Source organism: Bactrocera latifrons, unplaced genomic scaffold (genome assembly GCF_001853355.1).
Source record: "Bactrocera latifrons isolate USDA-ARS-PBARC rearing strain unplaced genomic scaffold, ASM185335v1 scaffold_72, whole genome shotgun sequence".
Taxonomy (NCBI): domain Eukaryota; kingdom Metazoa; phylum Arthropoda; class Insecta; order Diptera; family Tephritidae; genus Bactrocera; species Bactrocera latifrons.
The window spans coordinates 477,676-497,124 of NW_017537401.1; the positions used below are offsets into that span (position 1 = coordinate 477,676).

General features: G+C 42.3%; 1 protein-coding gene across 6 annotated transcripts in view; it reads right to left on the bottom strand.

Moving 5' to 3' along the window:
* LOC108976048 (nesprin-1) overlaps window positions 1-19,449 on the bottom strand; it is a 197,289-nt gene that overhangs the window by 112,071 nt on the left and 65,769 nt on the right. For all 6 annotated transcript variants that reach the window (XM_018944953.1, XM_018944951.1, XM_018944950.1 and 3 more), the window contains 4 exons: window positions 16,751-16,914; window positions 16,401-16,677; window positions 13,724-16,330; window positions 234-13,433 (listed from right to left, as the gene is read on the bottom strand). In XM_018944953.1, the coding sequence (XP_018800498.1) occupies window positions 234-13,433; window positions 13,724-16,330; window positions 16,401-16,677; window positions 16,751-16,914 (16,248 nt within the window). The remainder of the gene's footprint in view (window positions 1-233; window positions 13,434-13,723; window positions 16,331-16,400; window positions 16,678-16,750; window positions 16,915-19,449) is intronic.

Here is a 19,449-nt window from a genome sequence, read left to right on the forward strand (position 1 = left end):
TACGCGAATTTAGTGATTACAAAAAAAAATTTGTTTTTAAGATCTGAAAAGCATTATGTTTTGTACACTGTGTTTTGTGCATGAGCCGTATATTTCTATGGTTATATGTATGTGAATGTAGGGTGACTGCTCGCAATAAGCTTAGTTGATTAGTGAGTTACCATAGGTGCAGAGCTTACGTGAATGGTTAATACATAGGGATAGTGTTAGTGGAGACATATGAATGAACTTACCTTGGCATATGCCAAGTCGTCGGGTGTTTTATTTTCAGCTTCGCCAGCGGTAGCCACACGTCGGCTAACATCTTCAATCCACTTGTTAATCTTAATGAAATTCTGCAAGAATGCATTCCACAAACCGAGACAGGTCTCCAAATTGGAGCGTGCATCACGCACCATTGCCTGCAGTGCCTCCCATTCGGCTACTAATTGTTTGATTTCTTGCGAAACGGTGTCTTGACCTTCATTACCACTTGTGGCAATCACTGCTTGACTCAATTCTTCACAGGCATCCAGCAGTGATTTACCCTCGACCATGCTAGCGCCAATATCACCCAATTTATTGAGACGCTCTTCTACTTGTGTCTTCTCACCATGACAGTCGGCGCACTGTTCGATCTCAATACGTGTGCGACGCAGCCAATCTTGTATTTCATTGAAGGCTTGCTTGTATTTGTCATGGTTATTGACTTGATTTTCGAGCGACTCGATGATTTTGCCAACGGTTTCTTGTAGGTTCTCATATTTGCTGAGACCATCGCGGAAGTCTTTACGGTCAAGACTGTTATCTTCGTTCAAGCGTGTGTTAATCTTCTCAACAATATCGTTGTGACCGTTTATGTCACGTTGTATGGCACGGAACTTCTCCAATGCGGCACGCTTTTCACTTAAATCGTTCAAGAACTCGTCGCTCGTCTTGACGCTCGGTTCGACATCTTCAAGCCATTCCGTAAGCAGCTTGAGAAGTTTGTAAACTTCCTCCAATTGTGACAGACGATTGGCCAGTCTCTGACGCACGTCATTCATGTCGACAAGCAACTTATCGAAGTCTTGTTTCAGTGTTTCAGTGTCCTCTTGCACTTTAGTAGCGCCACTCTGTTCGGTGTTCATGATTACCTTCTCTTTCAGTTCGAGTAGATAACGTAGCTTATTCTGACCCGACTCAAAGCCTTGACGCAGATTTTTAACAGTGTTGAGTTTGATTTGTACCTCGTTGAGTGTGCCAGGTATCTGTGTACACTCTTCAAGTTTCTCGCGTGTGGCCTCAATCCAAGATTGACATTCCTCATACAAGGTGCGATGCTGTTGGTGCTCTTGGTAGTGCAATTCCAAACGTCGCATTACTTCTTTGGCCAGTGCAAGTAAAGCATTGTATTTGGTTGTCAATTGCATGATGGCATTGCTGATACGTGTGTCCGAGCAGGTCTCCAGCAGCATTTGTGCCTTCATATTTAGGTGATCTAAAGTTTTCTGCCAATCGAAAAGTGTTTGCAAGTGACCTTGGAACTCTTCCAACACTGTCTTTTTACTTGCCAAACTGTCTTGCAGTTTGTTGTAGGATTGCACCAACGCTTCGGTTTTGGTAAGCCATTCCAATGCTTCGCTGTATTGATCTTGGTAATCTGACCACTTGACAATACCTACTTCCAAATAATCCTTGGCTTTTGTGAGTGCATCTACGTAAGTATCGAATTCTTCTTGCAACAAACCGACTTCTTCTTCAATGATCTCGCGATCTTCTTGTTCAGCATTGAGAGAAGCGCGTTCACCTTGCGTTACTACAGCTTCCAGTTTCGTTTTACCTTCCGGCACTTCACTTTGTAGAATCTTCAGTTGATGTGTTTTCTCAGCCAGCGCTTGTTTATCACCAGTAGGTTCTGAGCACTTGCTTAAACGCTCTTTAGCACTACGCAACCATGCAGCGAATTCGTTACCCGCATCAATGAGCGCCTGGAATTCGTCGATTGTGGTCTTTTGCTTTTCATAAAGATCCTTAGCCTGTTTGGTGAGTGTCTCATATTTGTTTGAGATTTCTGAGGCAGGCGCGCCCTGTTGTAGGTCGGATGCCTTCGAAGCCACCGATTGTATCATTGGTTCGAAGGACACTATATCTTGCACAATATTATTAGTTTGTCGTAAGTTCGCTTTACGTTCACTCAAACCGGATGTGAGACCAGGTTGGCCACGTTTCGACTTCACAACCTTCTGGTCGCAAACCTGTTGCAACTTACTCTCACGATCCGTAATCCATTGCTGTAATTGTGAGTAGCTCGAACTATAGTCGGCCCATTGGAGTAGGTTGGTTTCCAATTGTACCTTGGCGGTAGACATTTTCTTAACCAATCTATCCCAATCATTCTGCAAATCTCTCATTTCACTGTTAATCGTATCACGGCCATCGGAACGGGTGTTTCTGACTACCTTTTCGCCGTTGTTGATCGCGGTGTGTACCAGATTCTGTCCAATTTCACGATTGCTAATCAACTGCTGAATCTTTTCCAGCCTTTTCTGCAAAAGCTCCTTCGAGCCTGCGCTAGAGGATTCACTAGCCTCACGTATAGCAGCCTTGGCGTCATTTATCCAGTCTTGCGCAGCCTTCAAGTTCGCGTTATATTCACGATGTTGATCGCGGTTGGTCTCAACCTTCTTCAACACATCCTTAGCAAGATTGACCTGAACTTGATACATTGAGTTTAAGTGTCTTAGCTGGTTGTTGACGTAGGACTCCAAATGAGATTTTAGTAATCCCGCTGAAGAGGCGTTAAATTTATCTATATCTTCTTTGCCCTTCTCCAAACGAGCCAAAACTTCAGCCATATCAGCAGCTTGTTTCTCTTTCTCTGGCAAACTTGGTGCTAAATTCAACTTGTGATTCTTTACGAGAATATCGATTTGTTGGAGCCATTCAATTAAGCGCTCATACTCATCCTTGTAGGCGCGCCATTGCACCATAGTGACCTCCAAACTCTCCTTTTGTTGATTGATCTCACGGAAGAGTGACTCGAAACTGTCGCGCAAAGCGCGTATGTCATTGCGAATGATTTCTTGACCCTGTGGCGATGTGCTAGTCAATACGACCTCGCCAGTATGAACCAAATGTTCGACCAATAGTTCACCTTGTGCCTGCTTGTTTAACATAGCTTCAGTGGCTTGTACGGCATTCTCAATGGCCAATTTGTCACTGAGACTGCTCTGCTTCAGAGCAGGGAACTTCTCACGTGCACGACTAATCCAGCTAACCAAATCGTCATAAGCTTCCTTGTAAAGACGATGATCTCTATATTGATCATGACGATCGGAGAGCAATTTCTGTATGCGAGCATATAATTCGTCAAAGTTGTCCAATACCTTTTGCGCTTGGAACGCGGCTTGGCTTTGTTGTCCGCTAGCAATCATCTCCTTGGCCTGTACTTTCAGTGCATCAACGTCGATTTTCTCTACGCGCACCTTCTCTTCGTTGGCTTTGATGCGGTCAAGTTGCGCACGCTTCTCAGGCATTGTAGTTTGATTTTCGGAGAGCTCTTTTAATACATTTTCAAGCCATTCATTGAATTTGCGTACATTTTGTACCTGTTCCAAGAATCCTGACCATTGAGTTATGGAGTCATCCAAGGTCGCTTTTACATCGATGATACGTAATGTAATATTGGACCACAATTCTTGTAGATCTGTCAGCTTCTTGTTGATCGCTTCGTGACCAGTCGGTGCAGTATTGGCAAGCACATTTTGTGCCAACTCAACAATACTAAGTACCTTCACAGAACCTTCATCCTTCAATAATAAAATATCCTGTATGGTTGCCAACTTCTTATCCAACTCTTTTTGACTCATAGATGACATATCAGCGCAGTAATCCAATTTGTCTTTGATACCATTAATCCATGTGGCGCATTCAGAGACGGCGTTGTCGAATTCCTGATGTGAGGTCACATACTGTTGCCAACGGTTATTCAATTCTTTAACTTTGAGGAATATCTGCTGATACTTGGTTGTTAATTCAGGTCCAGATGAGCGCATGCTGGAGGCACCTTTTAGTAATAGCTGACCCTTCTCGGAAACGCTATCGATTTCCAGCTCCTTAGCACGCATTTCACCTTGCAAGTTCTTTAATGCTTCCAACTGAGTCTTCTTTTCATCGAGCGTTGGCTTGAGATCAATAGCATGTAACTTGTTGTCCGATTCTCTAATCCAAGCCAAGCACTGATCACGTAATTGTTCATATTCCGCCCACTGTTGTAAGCGATTTTCAATAGCTTCAATGGTTGATGTAATAGCTGCGATTAGACCTTCCCACTCCTGTTGTGTGGTATCGATTTGCGACTTTATGTTTGTCTGTCCACTCTCGACAGTGCCAGGTATAACCTTCTCACCAAGAGCACGCACTTGATCGACACGTGGAAACTCATCCGCCAAGCTATCTTTGAGGTTTTTCAGACGATCCAAGTTTGTATGTAGGGAAACTTGTTCCAAATCCAAATCACCCCAATAGTCAATCGTGTTATGTGTGGCCTCAATGTACTCCTGTGCTTCCATAACGGCCTTAGTGTATTGTTGATGATCACTCACAATGGCTTCATAGCGTTCCACAAAGTTCTGAGCACGCTTATGTATTTTAGCGAATTGTTCGGCAATTTCTTTGGTAATATTATCAACATGGTCATTTTGTTCTGGCAAGTTGCTTGCGATTTCTTGCAAATTTTTCACTTCAACTTGGTGATTATTGAGATCATTGAGGATGTCACGGTATGTTTGCAATTTGGCGCGTTTCTCATCCAAAGTGGTTTTCAATTCGATATCGGCTGGTAGTGTTTTCTCGATTTCATTTAGCCAGTTTTGCAATTTCTCGGCGATTTCATCAAAACCAGACCATTTAGACATCTTGTCCTGTATCTTACGCGAAGTAATTGTTACATTGTCATAGAGCTTATCGAAAGCATCTTGCAGCTCAGCCAATTGCACGCGTATGGCCTCACGACCTTCTGTGGCCGTGGATGGATAGCACTTCTCACCCGCTTCAATGGTGCTGTTCAACATCAACGAAGCATTCGGTTGTTGCGCCAACAGTTCTTGAATTGCAGTCTGTTTCTTCAAGAGATCGTCACGAGAGCCCACCTGCGATAGATCACTGGAGTCGTCGTATTTCGCTTGAGCGTTAGCTAAGAAATCTGAACACTGCTTGTATTTCTCATTGAATTGTTGATGATCAAACACAGATTGTTCACATTTCTTTAAAATCTCCTTTGTTGTCGCTTGTATGGACTGGAAGCGTGAGGTAACTTGTTGCACATTGACGGCAATTCTAGTTTCGCCTGAACTTTGAATGAGCTCCGAAGAATCATCCTTCATTTTCTCAAATTCAATTTCATTTTGACGCAAGTTTTGCATTAGTGATTGGAAGCGGTTCAGTTGTTCTTCTTTCTCTTCCATTGTGGACTTGGGATTATAATTCTTGAGCGCATTCTCAGCTTCACTCAACCAATTGATCAAACGATCTAAGTTCACTTCATAATCGCTCCATTGTTGCAGACGATTTTCAAGACCGCTCTTCACATCGCTCAGTGCAGCGCTGAACTTATCGAAATCAGCATGCAAATTGGCCAGGTCTCTTGACATCGCCTCTTTGGAACGCGCCGGCAACAATTTGGCTTTCTCATTAATATGTGCGGACAGATTTTGTAGTTTAACTACACCTTCGGGTAAAGCATCTTGAATTTCACAAATCTTACTTAAACGCGCTTGTAAAGCCGGCTTGTTGCCAGAATAATCCGAATAGCCGGTCAAGCGATCCCACAGATTCTTTTGATAATCCTGTTGTGCCTTCTGCAATTCACTGAACTGTTGATAAACATCGAAAACTTCCTCGAGCTCACCAAGCAGTTTGGCGCAATCGCCCGCTACTTTCTCATATCGCTTGTTAATATCATCGACGGCATTCTTGATCTCGGCGGCATTTGCTGGCACTGTACCCTCTAACAGCACGGCAGCCTTTTCATTCACAGCTTCAATGATACGTTTATGCGAGTTAATATCCTGAGTGGTAGCTTTGTATTTGTACAATTTGGAGCGTATTTCCTGAGCGCTTGTCCAAGTACTGGGATTCTCGTTCTGCAGTACCTTTTCAATTTGATCCAACCAGTTGACGATCTGACCAAGTATATCATGATAGCTTGACAGCTGCACACTTTGTGCTTCCTGACGTTTCTGCAGATTGCGTATGCCTTCGTCCAATTTATCCCAACGCTCGTGTATGTCACGCAGATCTTTACGTATCTTCTCACGACCCTCAGTCGACGTTTCGGGCAATGCCTTTTCCCCGGCTGCATTTAAGGCGCTAAATAAGGTTTCAGCTTGTTCTTTTTCAGAGAGTAGAACTTGCAAAATGTTAGCAGCTTGTGAAGGCTCGTTTTTCAATGCATTCTCCAGCTGATGTTCGATTGGTTGGAGCCATAGATCAACTTCATTGTATTTGTCTTGATATATTTGATGGTCATCCACCAAATTTGACCAACGATTGACCACCTCCTTGCTCAACACTTGCAACAGTTGATAACGATTTGTGATCTGTATAGTTAGTGTCTTTAATCGTTCGGCGCCGCAATTATTCAACAACGCATGTGCTGCATCAGCAAAAGCATCAATTTCCTTCTCCTTTTGCAAAATGAGGTCCCTTTGTATTTTATACTTCTCGAATTGTTCGACCTTCTCATGCAGCGTTGATTTCAAYTGTTGTTCACGGAAGACGCCTTCGGCTTGGCGACACCACTTTGTCAATTCTTCAAGTTTACTCTCGAAATCATTCCATTGTTGCAGCACATCTCGCTGCTTACCTTCGATGCCTTCGATATCATCGAAATGACTCTTTATGGTTGTTTCGAGTTCATCGATTTCTTTCGCTAAGATCTCATTACCCTTTTCTGAAGTGTTAGCCTTAACCTTATCGAACTGCTGACGTATATCATCAACTATCTTTTGTGCTTGTGGCTTGTTCTGTGCCAACTGCACCAAGGTCTCAATCTTACGTTTAATGTCAGCCTTTTCGCCATATGCATCGTCACATTCCAACAGCTTCTCCTTCTCGCCAGATATCCAAGCCTTAGCGGCTGTCACTTGGTTGTTTAACTCGGTGTGCTCTTGCACGCATTTCTCCAAATTGTTTAGAATTACTTCTGATTTTTCCACAATACCATTAAAAATTTGTTTAAGGGATTGTAGATATACATTTAGTGTATTGTCATTGATTTGATCAATCAAGACCTGCGCTTTGTCACACACACTATCCACCAGCACATTGTGTGTGGTGATTTCCTGGTGGAGTAACTTGTGGTTCTGGAGTTGCGCGCGCTTTTCTTGTAGTGTGGTCTTTGSCTCGGTGTGGCTTTGCATTGCCTTATCCACATCCTTAAGCCACTTGGCTAATTGGTCTCTGGCAATATTGAAGTCGTTGAACTGTTGCAGACATTGATCGATCTTTTGTGTGGCCGCATTCAAATCATCAGAGTAGTTGTCCCACATGGTACGCAGCGTACGTAATTGCTGGCGTATGATCTCTCGACCATCGGGGCTTGTATGTCCATAGAGTTTTTCGCCACGATCCACCAAGCTCTCAAATGCGGTAGAGTCGTTTATACGCTTGTCCGCCATCTCACGCAATTTGTTTTGACGATCTTGCAACACATTTTGGTCACCAACAATCTCACTATTTTGYACCAATTCTTCAACACACTGTTGTAGATCCTTTTTGAAAACCTCATAATCACTATCAAATGTTTCGTGATCTTTTGCGTAGTTGACATACTTCGAAATAGATTCCTTGCAGAGATTCTTCAAGGTTTGATAGCGTGTATTCAAGCGCGATAATTTAAGATTCAAATCGGTCTCACCTTCAATTTCACGACCCTGATCGAGCAGATCATTAATAGACGTTGCACGTTGTTCGATGTCTTTGGCKATGTTTTGTAATTGTGCCAAATGTGCTTTTTTCGTGCTGGCCGTATTTTTCAGACTCTGGTTCTTCACAACATTCTCAACATCCTTCATCCAGTTATCGATCTCATCGATAATAGACTCAAACTCATCCCATTTAGAACACAGCTGCTTCAACTTGACGAGTGAATCTTGACAGAGAGTCATGAAGTCTACCCACGCTTTCTTGGGCTCTTCAAAGCTGCGCAGCAAAGCAGGATGACCACTGGGATGTGTTTGTGTTAGCACTGTTTGTAATAGCTGTTGGCATGTATCGAATATGGAGTCACCTTCGGGCTTATGTTGCAATAGATTTTCAACAACAGTCAACTTCTCTTCTGCGCCTTCCTTTTCGAAAGTTGTTTCATTCAAAATGTCAATGGCTTCAGATTTGATGGTATTAAGCCAATCTTGTGCTTTCTCCAATACTTGATCGTATGCCTCATGTTTAACAACTTGGTTACCAACCACATTGATCCGGTCGGCGATCTTCTTCGACAAACCATTATACTCTTCAATAGACTCTTCGGTCTTGCGTTCGGATTCATCATCGCATAGTGTCACAGCCTTGTCATGTAACTGTTTGAGTGCATTCTTATGCAAAGTAATCTCTTGCAATTGTGTCTTGTAATTCTGCAGAGCACTCTTCTTAGCCGCCAATGTGGGATACAGCTCATCAGCGGCAGCCACCTTGGCTTTCGATTCATTAAGGTAGTGTGATACTTGTGTGTAACTCTCTTCAATGGATGTCTTCTGTATCAATACTGCCTCCACCTGTTGCAAAAGCGCATTAGCCTCGTCACGCAAATAGTCATAGTTCTCGCGTTCATTACGTAATTCCGCACGTATCTTTTCGCGATACTCCGGTGTTACTATGGGATACAATGCTTCGCCAATATCCACAGCATTATTCAATAGAATTTGTCCATTATCGAAGGTCTGCAAATAATTTTTAATTGTACGTAATTGCTGTGCGGTGGCTGAAGACGAGCCGGGCGAACCCATACGAGCCAATTCCTGGAATTCAATCTTGGCATCAGATAACCAGTCATTGAACTCTTTAGTGGCAGTTACGAAATTGTTGTTTGCATGTTGTGCATTATGCACTTTGTCGACGTAGCCGGCCAAGCTCTTCGCCACAGTCTGGTAGCGCTGCAACAAATGCGTGACAAACTGACTAATGCGCGCTTCAGGATTCTTCTCCATCAGCAACTGCGAAGTCTTCTCCAAATTCTTCACAAGCGGCTCATGTGCCGCAATATCCTGTTGTAACAAAGCAAGTTCTTGCAACTTCTTCTCGATTTCAGGCACATTGACTTGATTGCTAGTCTCGGCCTTGATACGTCCCTCAACGTCACGCAACCAGGCGGAGAGCTCTTCATTGGATTGCTCATATTGCGACCATAAATCTACGTTTTCATCGAGCACATTTTTGATTTTATCGAAACTGTCTTGCAGTGCTTTCATTTCACCGTTCAATAATTGCGCGTCCTTTTGTAGGTCTTTCAGGTTTTGTGGCGATTCCACAGCTGTTAGTAGCTCCAGAGATTTTCCAATATCGGCATTGCGCTTGTGGCAATCATCAATCGCTTTGCTCACCTCTAGGAGTGAAGAGCGCTTCACATCCAAATTGTATTTGTCGCTTGTCGATTCTGGCTGGCACCATGCGACCTTCTCGCGTTGGGTAGCAATTATACGTTTAAGCATGCTCACTTTGTCGGCATGGAATTTCTTAAGGAATTGCAAAAGTGATGACTCGATCTTCTTGGCATGTGTATCGACAGCCTCGAAGCGCTTTTGTACATTGTTCAGCTCTTTGGGTATGATAGACTCGCTGAAAGTGGGATATTGCGAACGCATCTCATCAACTCGTTGCTTGATGTTGTCAATTTCATTCGCACTATTGTCTAACTCGGCGCGCAATTCCCGGCACTTAAGTAATCGTTCCATAATTTTGTTCGGCTCACCGGACATGTCATCGCATTTGATTAACTGTTCACGCAATTTGTTCACTTGTTCGCCGGCATTCTTGATACGCTTGCGCAAATCTTGTTCTTGCTCGTTAAAGGTAGAGGTTACAGCTTCCAAACGTGCCGCATTCGAATCGACCTCTTGGAACTGTGCAGTCAGTAGCTTATTCAATTCGGTAAGGGATGGAATCTCCACACCATTRTTAATGTTCACAAGCTCACGACTCTTCTCCGCAATGGTGTCTTTTAATACTTGATAAGAAGGCAGTTCCGCGTGGAATTTAGTTAGACGCATTGGTCCGAACTCGATTTCGATTGAGTTGTCAGCAGCATCGCATAAACCTTGATTGGTTTCACTCAACCATGGTAAAAGTTCTTTCTTAGCATCTTCAATCTGAGACCAAATAACAGCTTCCGTTTCGTAAATATGTGCATTCTTTGCAGTCTTATCGTGTAGATCTTGCCATTGCTGTTTGGCTATCTTCACATCATTGCCTATTTCTTGTGGTACAACCTCACCAATTGCATCGAATAGCTTCGCCACATTATTGCCGCGACGCTCTAAATCATCGAGATTCGTCTTGGATTTACGTATTTGTTCCATAGTCTTGCGTGTTTTTTCGGCGGCATGTTGCAATTCCACTTCATCGCGTGGTTGCTGTGGTATAGCGTTGAAGAGATCTTCGGCCTTCTTCAGCTCTTTTGCGAACTTATCCTTGGTATCGGCGTATTCGCGTAGCGCTTGACTAATCAAGTTATACTTTTGTATGCGTTCGGCAATTTCATTCTGTAGCGTGTCATAATCTTTGTCGAAGAACAGAAGACTTTCTTGAATGACTGGCATACTGGCGATATCTTCACGCATCAGTATGGAACCTTCATCATGTAGACGATTCTTCATGTCTGCTTGTCCTTTAATGACTTCGTTAAGAGCAACTAAATCGGCGATTATTTGGTCAATGTTATCCAAACCGGGCTTCCGTTGAAGAATGCTGTTTAATTTAGCACGATTGTCCAACAACGCTTGTCCGAAATTTTGYCCGAGAGTTTGGAATTTCTCTTTGCGTACATTCATCTGTTCAGCCTGTTGCTTTTGTGCTTGAGAACGCAGCTTAAGGTTATCTAATTTGTTTTCGATATCATTAACAATCTGTGAGGCAATCAATGGTTTACGTGTCAAAGCGTCGCGCAACTGAATAGCGGGACTTTCATCGATATCCTTGGCTTGTGCTTTCCAATAACTTATTGAGCTACCAATTGTGTCGATTTCATTGATAATCTTATTAAGCTCCTCGGCCTGGGGACCATCAGGTTTCTCTAGCTGATGTTTCAAATAATTCAAATGACTTTCGGTTTCATTCTTCCAGCCCAGAATCTCTGTCCACTTTTCGAGCGCAATCTTTTTCTGCTGCAAGTTGGTTTCGAGATTCTGATAGTTAACAACTAAACCGGTGTAGGAATCATTCAGAGATTTGGCTTCTTCAGCCGGTGCTGAGAGTGACAGCTGTTTCACTTCATCATAAATGGCATTGAAACTAGGTTTCTTGTCGGCGTGCTCTTGCATCAGTGCATGTATTACATGCAGACTGGTCTCAACGCGCTCTGGATTAATCTCCTCAACTTGTGCGACTTGACTACGCAGCTGATCCATCCAGTTGGAGAAGTTTACCATTTTGGCGTTGAAGTCTTGACGTGCAATAATTGCGTCCGAAACTTCGTTGATATTGGCCCGTGTGGCCTCGGAGAGCTTTTGCAGTTTAGCTTTCATGCCATTTACGCGATCTTTAAGCGCAACTGCGCCTTCTGGCGCCAAATGCAAGCTTATCTGATCKGCTGACTGACCGAGCGCAACGAGTTTCGCTTGTTGTTCAGAAATTTCATTGTTGAACGACTTGAGTTTAACAAGTTCCTTTTCAAGCTTATCGACGTGCGGCGTATTGAGCACAGCTGGGCGTTTGCCCATCACTTGTTCGCCTTTGTTGACCCAATCTTCGAGTTTGGCTGCATCGGCATCGAATGATTTCCAATTCGCGACCAATTTTTCCAGCTTACCACTGGCTTGCTTGGCATTTTCATGAACTGATGTCCAGCGAGAATGCATGGCATCTAACTCGTCAGGGGCATTGGTTTTGCACAGCATTTTATGACTAATGTTTGAAATGCCTTGGAGCCTGTCTAACTGCTCAAGGCATTGTGTTTCGAATTGTTTGGCATTTTGTTGCAATGCAACGGCTTCTTCAAGTGTAATGGGCTTAGGAACTATTGTATTTACCTTGATTTCACTTTCCTCAATAACTGGCTTGATTTGCTGCAAACCAGTTTGATACTGTTGCCAATTCACCAGGTCCTCTTTCACAGCCTTTGCTTGATGATCGACATTACGGTTGATAGCGCTCAGCACTTCTTGTAATTTGGTAATTTCACCCTTAAGACGTTTAGCCTCAGCAATGTTACCCTCTTTGGGCGCCAGTTCGGCAGCATCCGAAGCCAAAATATCCAATTGCTTCATACGTTCGCCAAGTACRCCCTTAAATGCRTTCACCTTCACTACGCGCTCTTCTGGTGTGAGATCTTCCGACTKTAATGCCTCAATGCTCTTCGGTGCTACACGGTTTGCCCATTCTTGCAACTCAGACAAACGGGACTTGTAATTATTCCACTTGGCACTATAGTCTTCCAGATAACCAACGCGATCTTTCACATGTTCCATGGTATTGAAGAACATCTTCTCAACCTCGGTTACCTCCTTCTCCAATATTGGACGCTTATCAGCTGCAGCCAAAGGCGCCAATTCGGCTTTCAAGGAGTGCAATTTGGGCAGTAGTTGATGGGAGGCTTGCTGCAATTGTAAGTTCAGCTCACGCTTGGCATGCAAATCTTGGCTAACATTCTTTGGATCGGTCTGCAATGGCGTCAACGCACGCAACTCTGTCTCAGCTGTCTGCAGCATYGAAAAGATGTCRTTCTTCTGATCGACAAAGTCATTCCACACAGCTTGTGTACCCTTGAGTGATTGTAGCTTGTCAGCGGTTTCGGTGTACGCCTCATTCCAGCCGGTCTCCAAGTTCTTCACTTCTACATTAACGAAAGATGGTGCATGCACGTCTTTACTTAAATCACGTCCACGCTGTAGCATTGACATGATGTGTGGACGTTGATGATCAAGCTGGCTAATGGCATACTGTTGCTCTTCAATCAGCTTGTTGACACGTTCAAGACTCTCTGGTGGTGGTATATTGGTGGCTTGCTCCTTCACTTTGCTAAGCAGACAGATAACCTCGTGTACCTCCCGACGATACGTGAAGCACTTGGAGAACACCTCGGTCTTTACCATTGTTATTTCGATGGTCGGTATGAGGTTCTTGTAGCGAGCAATTAGATCTTCGAGTTTCTTCTGTTCGAAATTGGCCTCATCTTCGCTGGCGTAGCTAAGTAAGGAGTCTAGCGTTTTCACCAGCCATTTCATGTCCTCCCTTTTGTTATCTGCTTCTTGACAGATTTTCTGAAAACAAATCCGTTGAAAAATTAATGAAGTTTCTTAAAAGAAATTAGAGCAAATGACACAAGACTTTTAAAAATGGTTATAAGTTTTACCACAAGTTCCCTGAGCTGCGTTAATGGATTTACAATGAAAATTGTATTAGTATAATGAGACACAATATGTTAGAGTTTCGTATATTAAAAGGATATGTTGTGGATTTCGAAGCGCAAAATAGTTTTTGTACAGTTATGTTACAAATCGCTTATAAGTCCACAAACATCTTGTTAAACAAACAATTGCTAAGTCTTTACCTGGAAGACCACCTTCTCCTTCTCGAACTCTTCCATGCTGTTCACTTCGTTGACAATGTTCTTCAAGCTCTTATCGACAATATTCATCCATTCAACCATTTCTTTGAACTTCTCATGGTAGCTGTCCCACTGAGCCGGTATTTGCTGCAATGTCTCACGCATATCACCGATTTTACCAGACAATTGCTGCCACTGTAACCTGGCATTGTCGTAGGCCTGATTTAGACTAATATCGGTCGGTTTTTGGTAGCCATATGCTTGACTGATGCGTTGCATGTTYTGCAAGCTCTTCTCAATGCGCGGTATGGGTCCTTGTTGTTGGAAGAAGTGCTCATTACGATTCAGTATTGAGTCAATATCTTCGTTGCGATTCAAAGCTTGTTGTTCCAGGTGCAATTCTTTTTCGACTTCCTGCAATGTCTGGTAGAAAGCCGACTCATCCAGACGGAACTCGAGTTTCAGCAAATGCAAYGGTGCTTGCGACAGCACCTGTTGCCACTTGTTTTGTAATTTCTCAACTGAGTCCACCACAGGCTTTTGTTCTTGTGCTGGCAATGTTTTAAGCAAATCTTGTGCAGACTCTACCAGATTGTGCATCCAACGCTCATTAACATTTTCGAAGAAATACTTCTGAGTCTCGATTATTGTCTTCGACTCAATGTGTTTCTCAATAAGCATAGATTCTGCCTGCGTCAGCCACTCACTGACGACACGTTCGTTCTCCTTGAAAGCATGCCAGCCGCGTGAGGCGTCATTCAAGCGCTGCTCCCACTGCTCRGCATTCCGTATGACGTAATTAAAGCGCTCGTTCAATTGCTGCATGTTATGTGCTGTCTGTGAGGTGTCAATATTTTCATCAGCGGCGACAGATTTAAGCAGGTTCTGGAAAACCTTATTCTTGCTCTCCAGCATGGAACGATAGTAGACAGTGCGCGAGAAGAAAGTCTTATGCTTATTTAGTTCCTCGCTGATAGCATCGCGTCCACCAGACAACGCATGTGTGCTCAACAAGGTCTCAGCGTCATTGAGCCATTGATGTATTTCTTTCTGGCCCGCTTCGAGTGACTCCTGTTGTATGAGCAGCTGATGGAAGAGGTGCAGTTTGGCGGGTATTTGTGCGCGTATACGCACTAAAGACTCCTTCTCCTGTTTCAGTAACTTCATCATTTTATCAACTTCCTCGCGTGGTAGATCTTGTATGAGACCCTGGAAGTTGCGGCTGACTGTCTTGAAGAGCTCCTCATTATCATCAATCTCGCTGGCTAACTTTTGCAAGTCCTCACCATATTTGGTAATTTGCTGCGTGTTGCCGAGCATTTGACGCTGTCCCAACACTTGTTCAGCATGACGCAGCCACTGCGARAGCTTCTCAATGCCGGACTTGTATTCATTGCGTGCACGTATAATATCACCAGCGTGCATGTATTGTTTGGTGTTGGCGAAGAGACGCTCAAAGCGTTCCGACAAATTGCCATGTTTCTGGCGTARATTATTGGCAATGCCATCTTCGCAGGAGGCAACCAAATAGTTGGCTGCATTGGCAAGTGCATCGAATTTGTCCTTCCAAGTGGTAATATCCTGGAAAAATTCTAAACGTTCATCTTCGGAACGTGACAATTTAGTTTCGGCCAAGTTCAGCCACTCTTCACAAGTCGGGGCTAGCTGATTCCATGTTTTCCAACAGCTTACAACCTCTTCCAGCGAATTTTGACAACATTTCAGTTCCATGGAGACACGTTTCCAACGCTCTTCAGTCTCATACATGAAACGATCGATTTCTGTTATATCATTGCGCGGCACATTGCCATCGCGCTTGTATTCGTCCACCACTTGTTGCATATCGACGAATGCCTTCTGGAACTCTTGAAAGATTTTGTTGCGCGACACGAAATTCTTATATTGTTCTAGTTGTTGACTGACCTTCTCCTCGTAACCATATTTGCCGGTCCAACCCTTCATCTTGTTCTCAACCAAATTGAGGAAAGCAATTAGACAGCACTTGTGTTCGAGGAATTTCAGGCGTATTCTACGCTCAGCCGCTCTCGGTGCCACGTCTTGCAGACGACGTTCCATATTGCGCAACTGTTCAATGGGCACTTGCTGCACCAACGGTGAACGTTTGGCATTATCGAACATCGCCAGAATACGTGGCAAATCGGCGAAGAATAATTTATGCTCCTCCAGCTTTCTACTAATCACCGATGCTGTCTCCTCATTCATGGCGTTCGGTATCTCGTTATCCATTAGTAATTTTTCGGCTTCAGATAACCACTTGCCGACCACACCAAATTCGCCGGGCAATTCCGAATCCAATAACCACAGCCAATAATTCATTTGATATTGTAAACGTTGCCACAGCGCATTTATGTCTTCCCAAACGGGACGCGGAACTTGTAGGAAACCACTTTGGCTATCCATCAACTGCTTCAGACGATTGTAGACCGGCAAGTGGGCGTCGATCTCTGAACGTGCAATCAGATATTCAGCGAAATCACGCGGGAATGAATTCGACATGACCATGGGCTCGTATTCGGTAGTCTTTTCCACCAGGAAGCGACGTAGTTCGTCCAACTCCTGCTGTATATGTGATGTATCACGTGAGGCACCCTGCGAGTAGAGAAAAATGTTAAAAACTCTGGTAGGGACACTTTCTCGTCAAATGCAAATAACGACTCACTTTTGGTTCAGGGTACTTGTGCAAAAATTGCGCCACATATGTCATTATACTCTTTTCATCCGGCTTGGGTACATCCACATCCTCAGCGTCCAACAATTTGGCAATGCCGAGTTTGCTTTCGGCCACATCGAAAGCAGTTTCCAGACGTTGACGATTGTTGGCCTTCTTCAAATCAGCCAAATTTACAAGATTCGCCTTAATGGCATCAATCAGGGCTAGGAAGGCGACACCATCTCTCCAACTGGCACCGAAATCCTTTACCTCAATACCGCTGTCTCTGCAGCAGGMAAGGAAAATGTTTGAAGATTAGAAAAATATATTCATGTGTTTGTCAGGGGTTTACAACTTACTTTGGCAAGGCATTGGTAACCCAATTTAATAGAGTCTTCCTAGCACCTTGCTTCCATTTCTCAGCCTTTTGATCGCTAGCATTCTTGCCAACGCTGTCCAGAGAACTAACCGAACCRCTGATACCATGACCCAAATATTCAAGGTTGCGGCTGTTCTCCTCAATCTGTGGCGGACGGGTGGAAGGAAAGGTAAAAATGAAGTACAAATAATTTACCAAGAAATTGTTATAAATGAGTAAAAAGTATAAATCTAAAAGCATTAAAAGTCTTCGTAACGATAATAATTCTTAAAATACTCAAAAAAAAATTTTTTTTTCAAAAATTTCGAAATTGAGCGAATGTTAATTAACAGTTTTGAAGCCAAAATATGCTTGCACATATTTTTTCCCCCTTTTCCTCCACAAATGAAATACTCGACATACATATAATATTCTTTAAAAACTAATAATAATAAAACATTTTCGAAAATTTCGAAAATTTTATAAAATTAAGCTAAAAGTTTTGTACACAAAAATATGCTTGTAAAAGTATTTTTTGTTATTTTCTACAACAAASCGAAATATTCAGAACTATTATTCTCAAAAAACTAATAATAAAAAAAAGAAGTTTCAAGAATTTTCGAAAACTTCGAATATTTCGAAAATGCTATAAAATGAAGCTAAAGTGAAGTTAAAAGCTATGAAGCCAAAAAACTCGCGTGAATATCAAACCAAAAAATTCAAAATTGGATTTTAAAAATATTCATATAAACTAAAAATATTTTAGCATATTCGAATATTTCGCAAATATTGTAAAGTTAAGTTCAGGCAAAAGTTTTGAACCCATAAATATGCTAGTGAAAATCCTGTTTTGTTAACTTTTTACCACTAATTAAAAAATTCAAAAGTGGTTTTCAAAAATACAAGAACTTCAAATCATAATTGCGTGTGTAGCATGGGCAATATTTATGCTTCAACCGCAGTTAAAAAAAAGCAAATATATAAATTCATTCATCTACTACTACTTTTCGTTATGTCATTACAACAACCAACGGCTACAAACCTACCTGTGGCGCATAATTTATTACTACTACTAATTTTTTCCGCCTCTTCTTATGAAGCTTTTTTGTTAGCAAAAAATAATTGCGAATAAAACAAATCGTTCGAAACGAAAACGATTTTCAAAAAAGAGACAAAAAGATAGAAAGGAAAGAAGTACACACAATTGTTTACACGGTTATTACTTTTGTAATTTGTTGCTTTACATAAATACATAAATGTTAAAATTGGTGAAAGTATCAATAATTAAAGTGCGGTTTTTTACCGTTATGCAAAGGTTAAGGGAAAGGTAGTGTTAAGAAAGTGTTCAAATTCACAGCTAACGCAAACTAATTGAGCTAATAGATAAGTGGTAGCGGATTCAAGTTTATGACCCCTCGATTTTTTGCGTAACGTGCTTGCCTATGGCTATTTATCAAAATAAAACAATTGCTTTTGAAATCAACAAAAGCGGATTACATGATGATAGTAGTGGAAGGTACAGACGACAAAAAAGCCTGCTGTTGAGCGGAATAAGGACTGGAAGATGTGCAATTTCTCAAGGACCATTTTTCGCTATTATTCTACATACATTAGATTAGGTTAGGTTCGATGGCTGATCTTGATCGCTCTTTGAACACAATAAGCATTCCTTTGTGATGCCACAAAACTAGAATAATTTAATTTTATAAGTCAATATATATAAGTTGGGTTCGTTGGTTGAAAAGCGCCTTGTGCCAGACTTTAAATTTTATTCGGTGTGRCATCTGAAACTGTGAGCTTTCAGGTGTTTAAGCCTTGATTTCGCTAACAAGACATTCAAGAAGAAAGTGCTGAAATGATTGCACCTCGACTTCTTCTATACAAGTAAGATTCTTAACCTTACTGAATGAACGCCGAAGGAGCAATGGCCTGCTAAAACCCCCACAWAATATTTCATTGGATCGCTTACAATCGCTCTTAAGCCAAAATGCCATCATAGGCCACACATACTCTGCATTATRCCGAATCAACTTTTTCTGAAGCTGGGATCGTAAGGGTAGATGCCCTGTGATAACTCMTACAGYTTCATCCGATTGRAAGSGAATTGGCTTACCGAGGTCTTCTTGTGTTATGGCGTTGGACTTTTGGTTCCCAGTGAGTTCGGCATGCGCTGGTCAAGAACCAGAATTCGTGCAATTGCGAGATGCTTTTGGTCCAAAGTTAAAYGTAAAATATCTTCCAAACTACTGCGTCTTTGCAAATACAATCTTCCTGCAATTGCGGATGTTCTGTCTTGGCTCTGTTCAAAAGGTTTACACGCGGTGTGTCTAAATATTGCTTTTGACATTTTTTGTYAAGGCTGTATGGAGGAAAGCGAAGTGGAATCATTTTGTCATTTCCTTTTTTATTTACAGGCCTTTGCAGGACTAAAATTTAAATATCTCRTTAGAAAGATTTTTGTTAAACCTAACGAAACGACTGGGATTGATATTAACTGCCTTAAAAAATTTGTGTTAAACTCAAATCGCTTTGACGAATTATAAGGATGCGATAATCCACTATTGCAAGTTTCTGGGTAACGGACAAATATCCATCCAAGTAARTTCCACCGATTTTTGGATTAACTCTACGTTTTAACCTAACCTAATCTGGTAACTGTGAACTAGCCAGAGTAGACGCCATTCTACAATTAAACTCCGG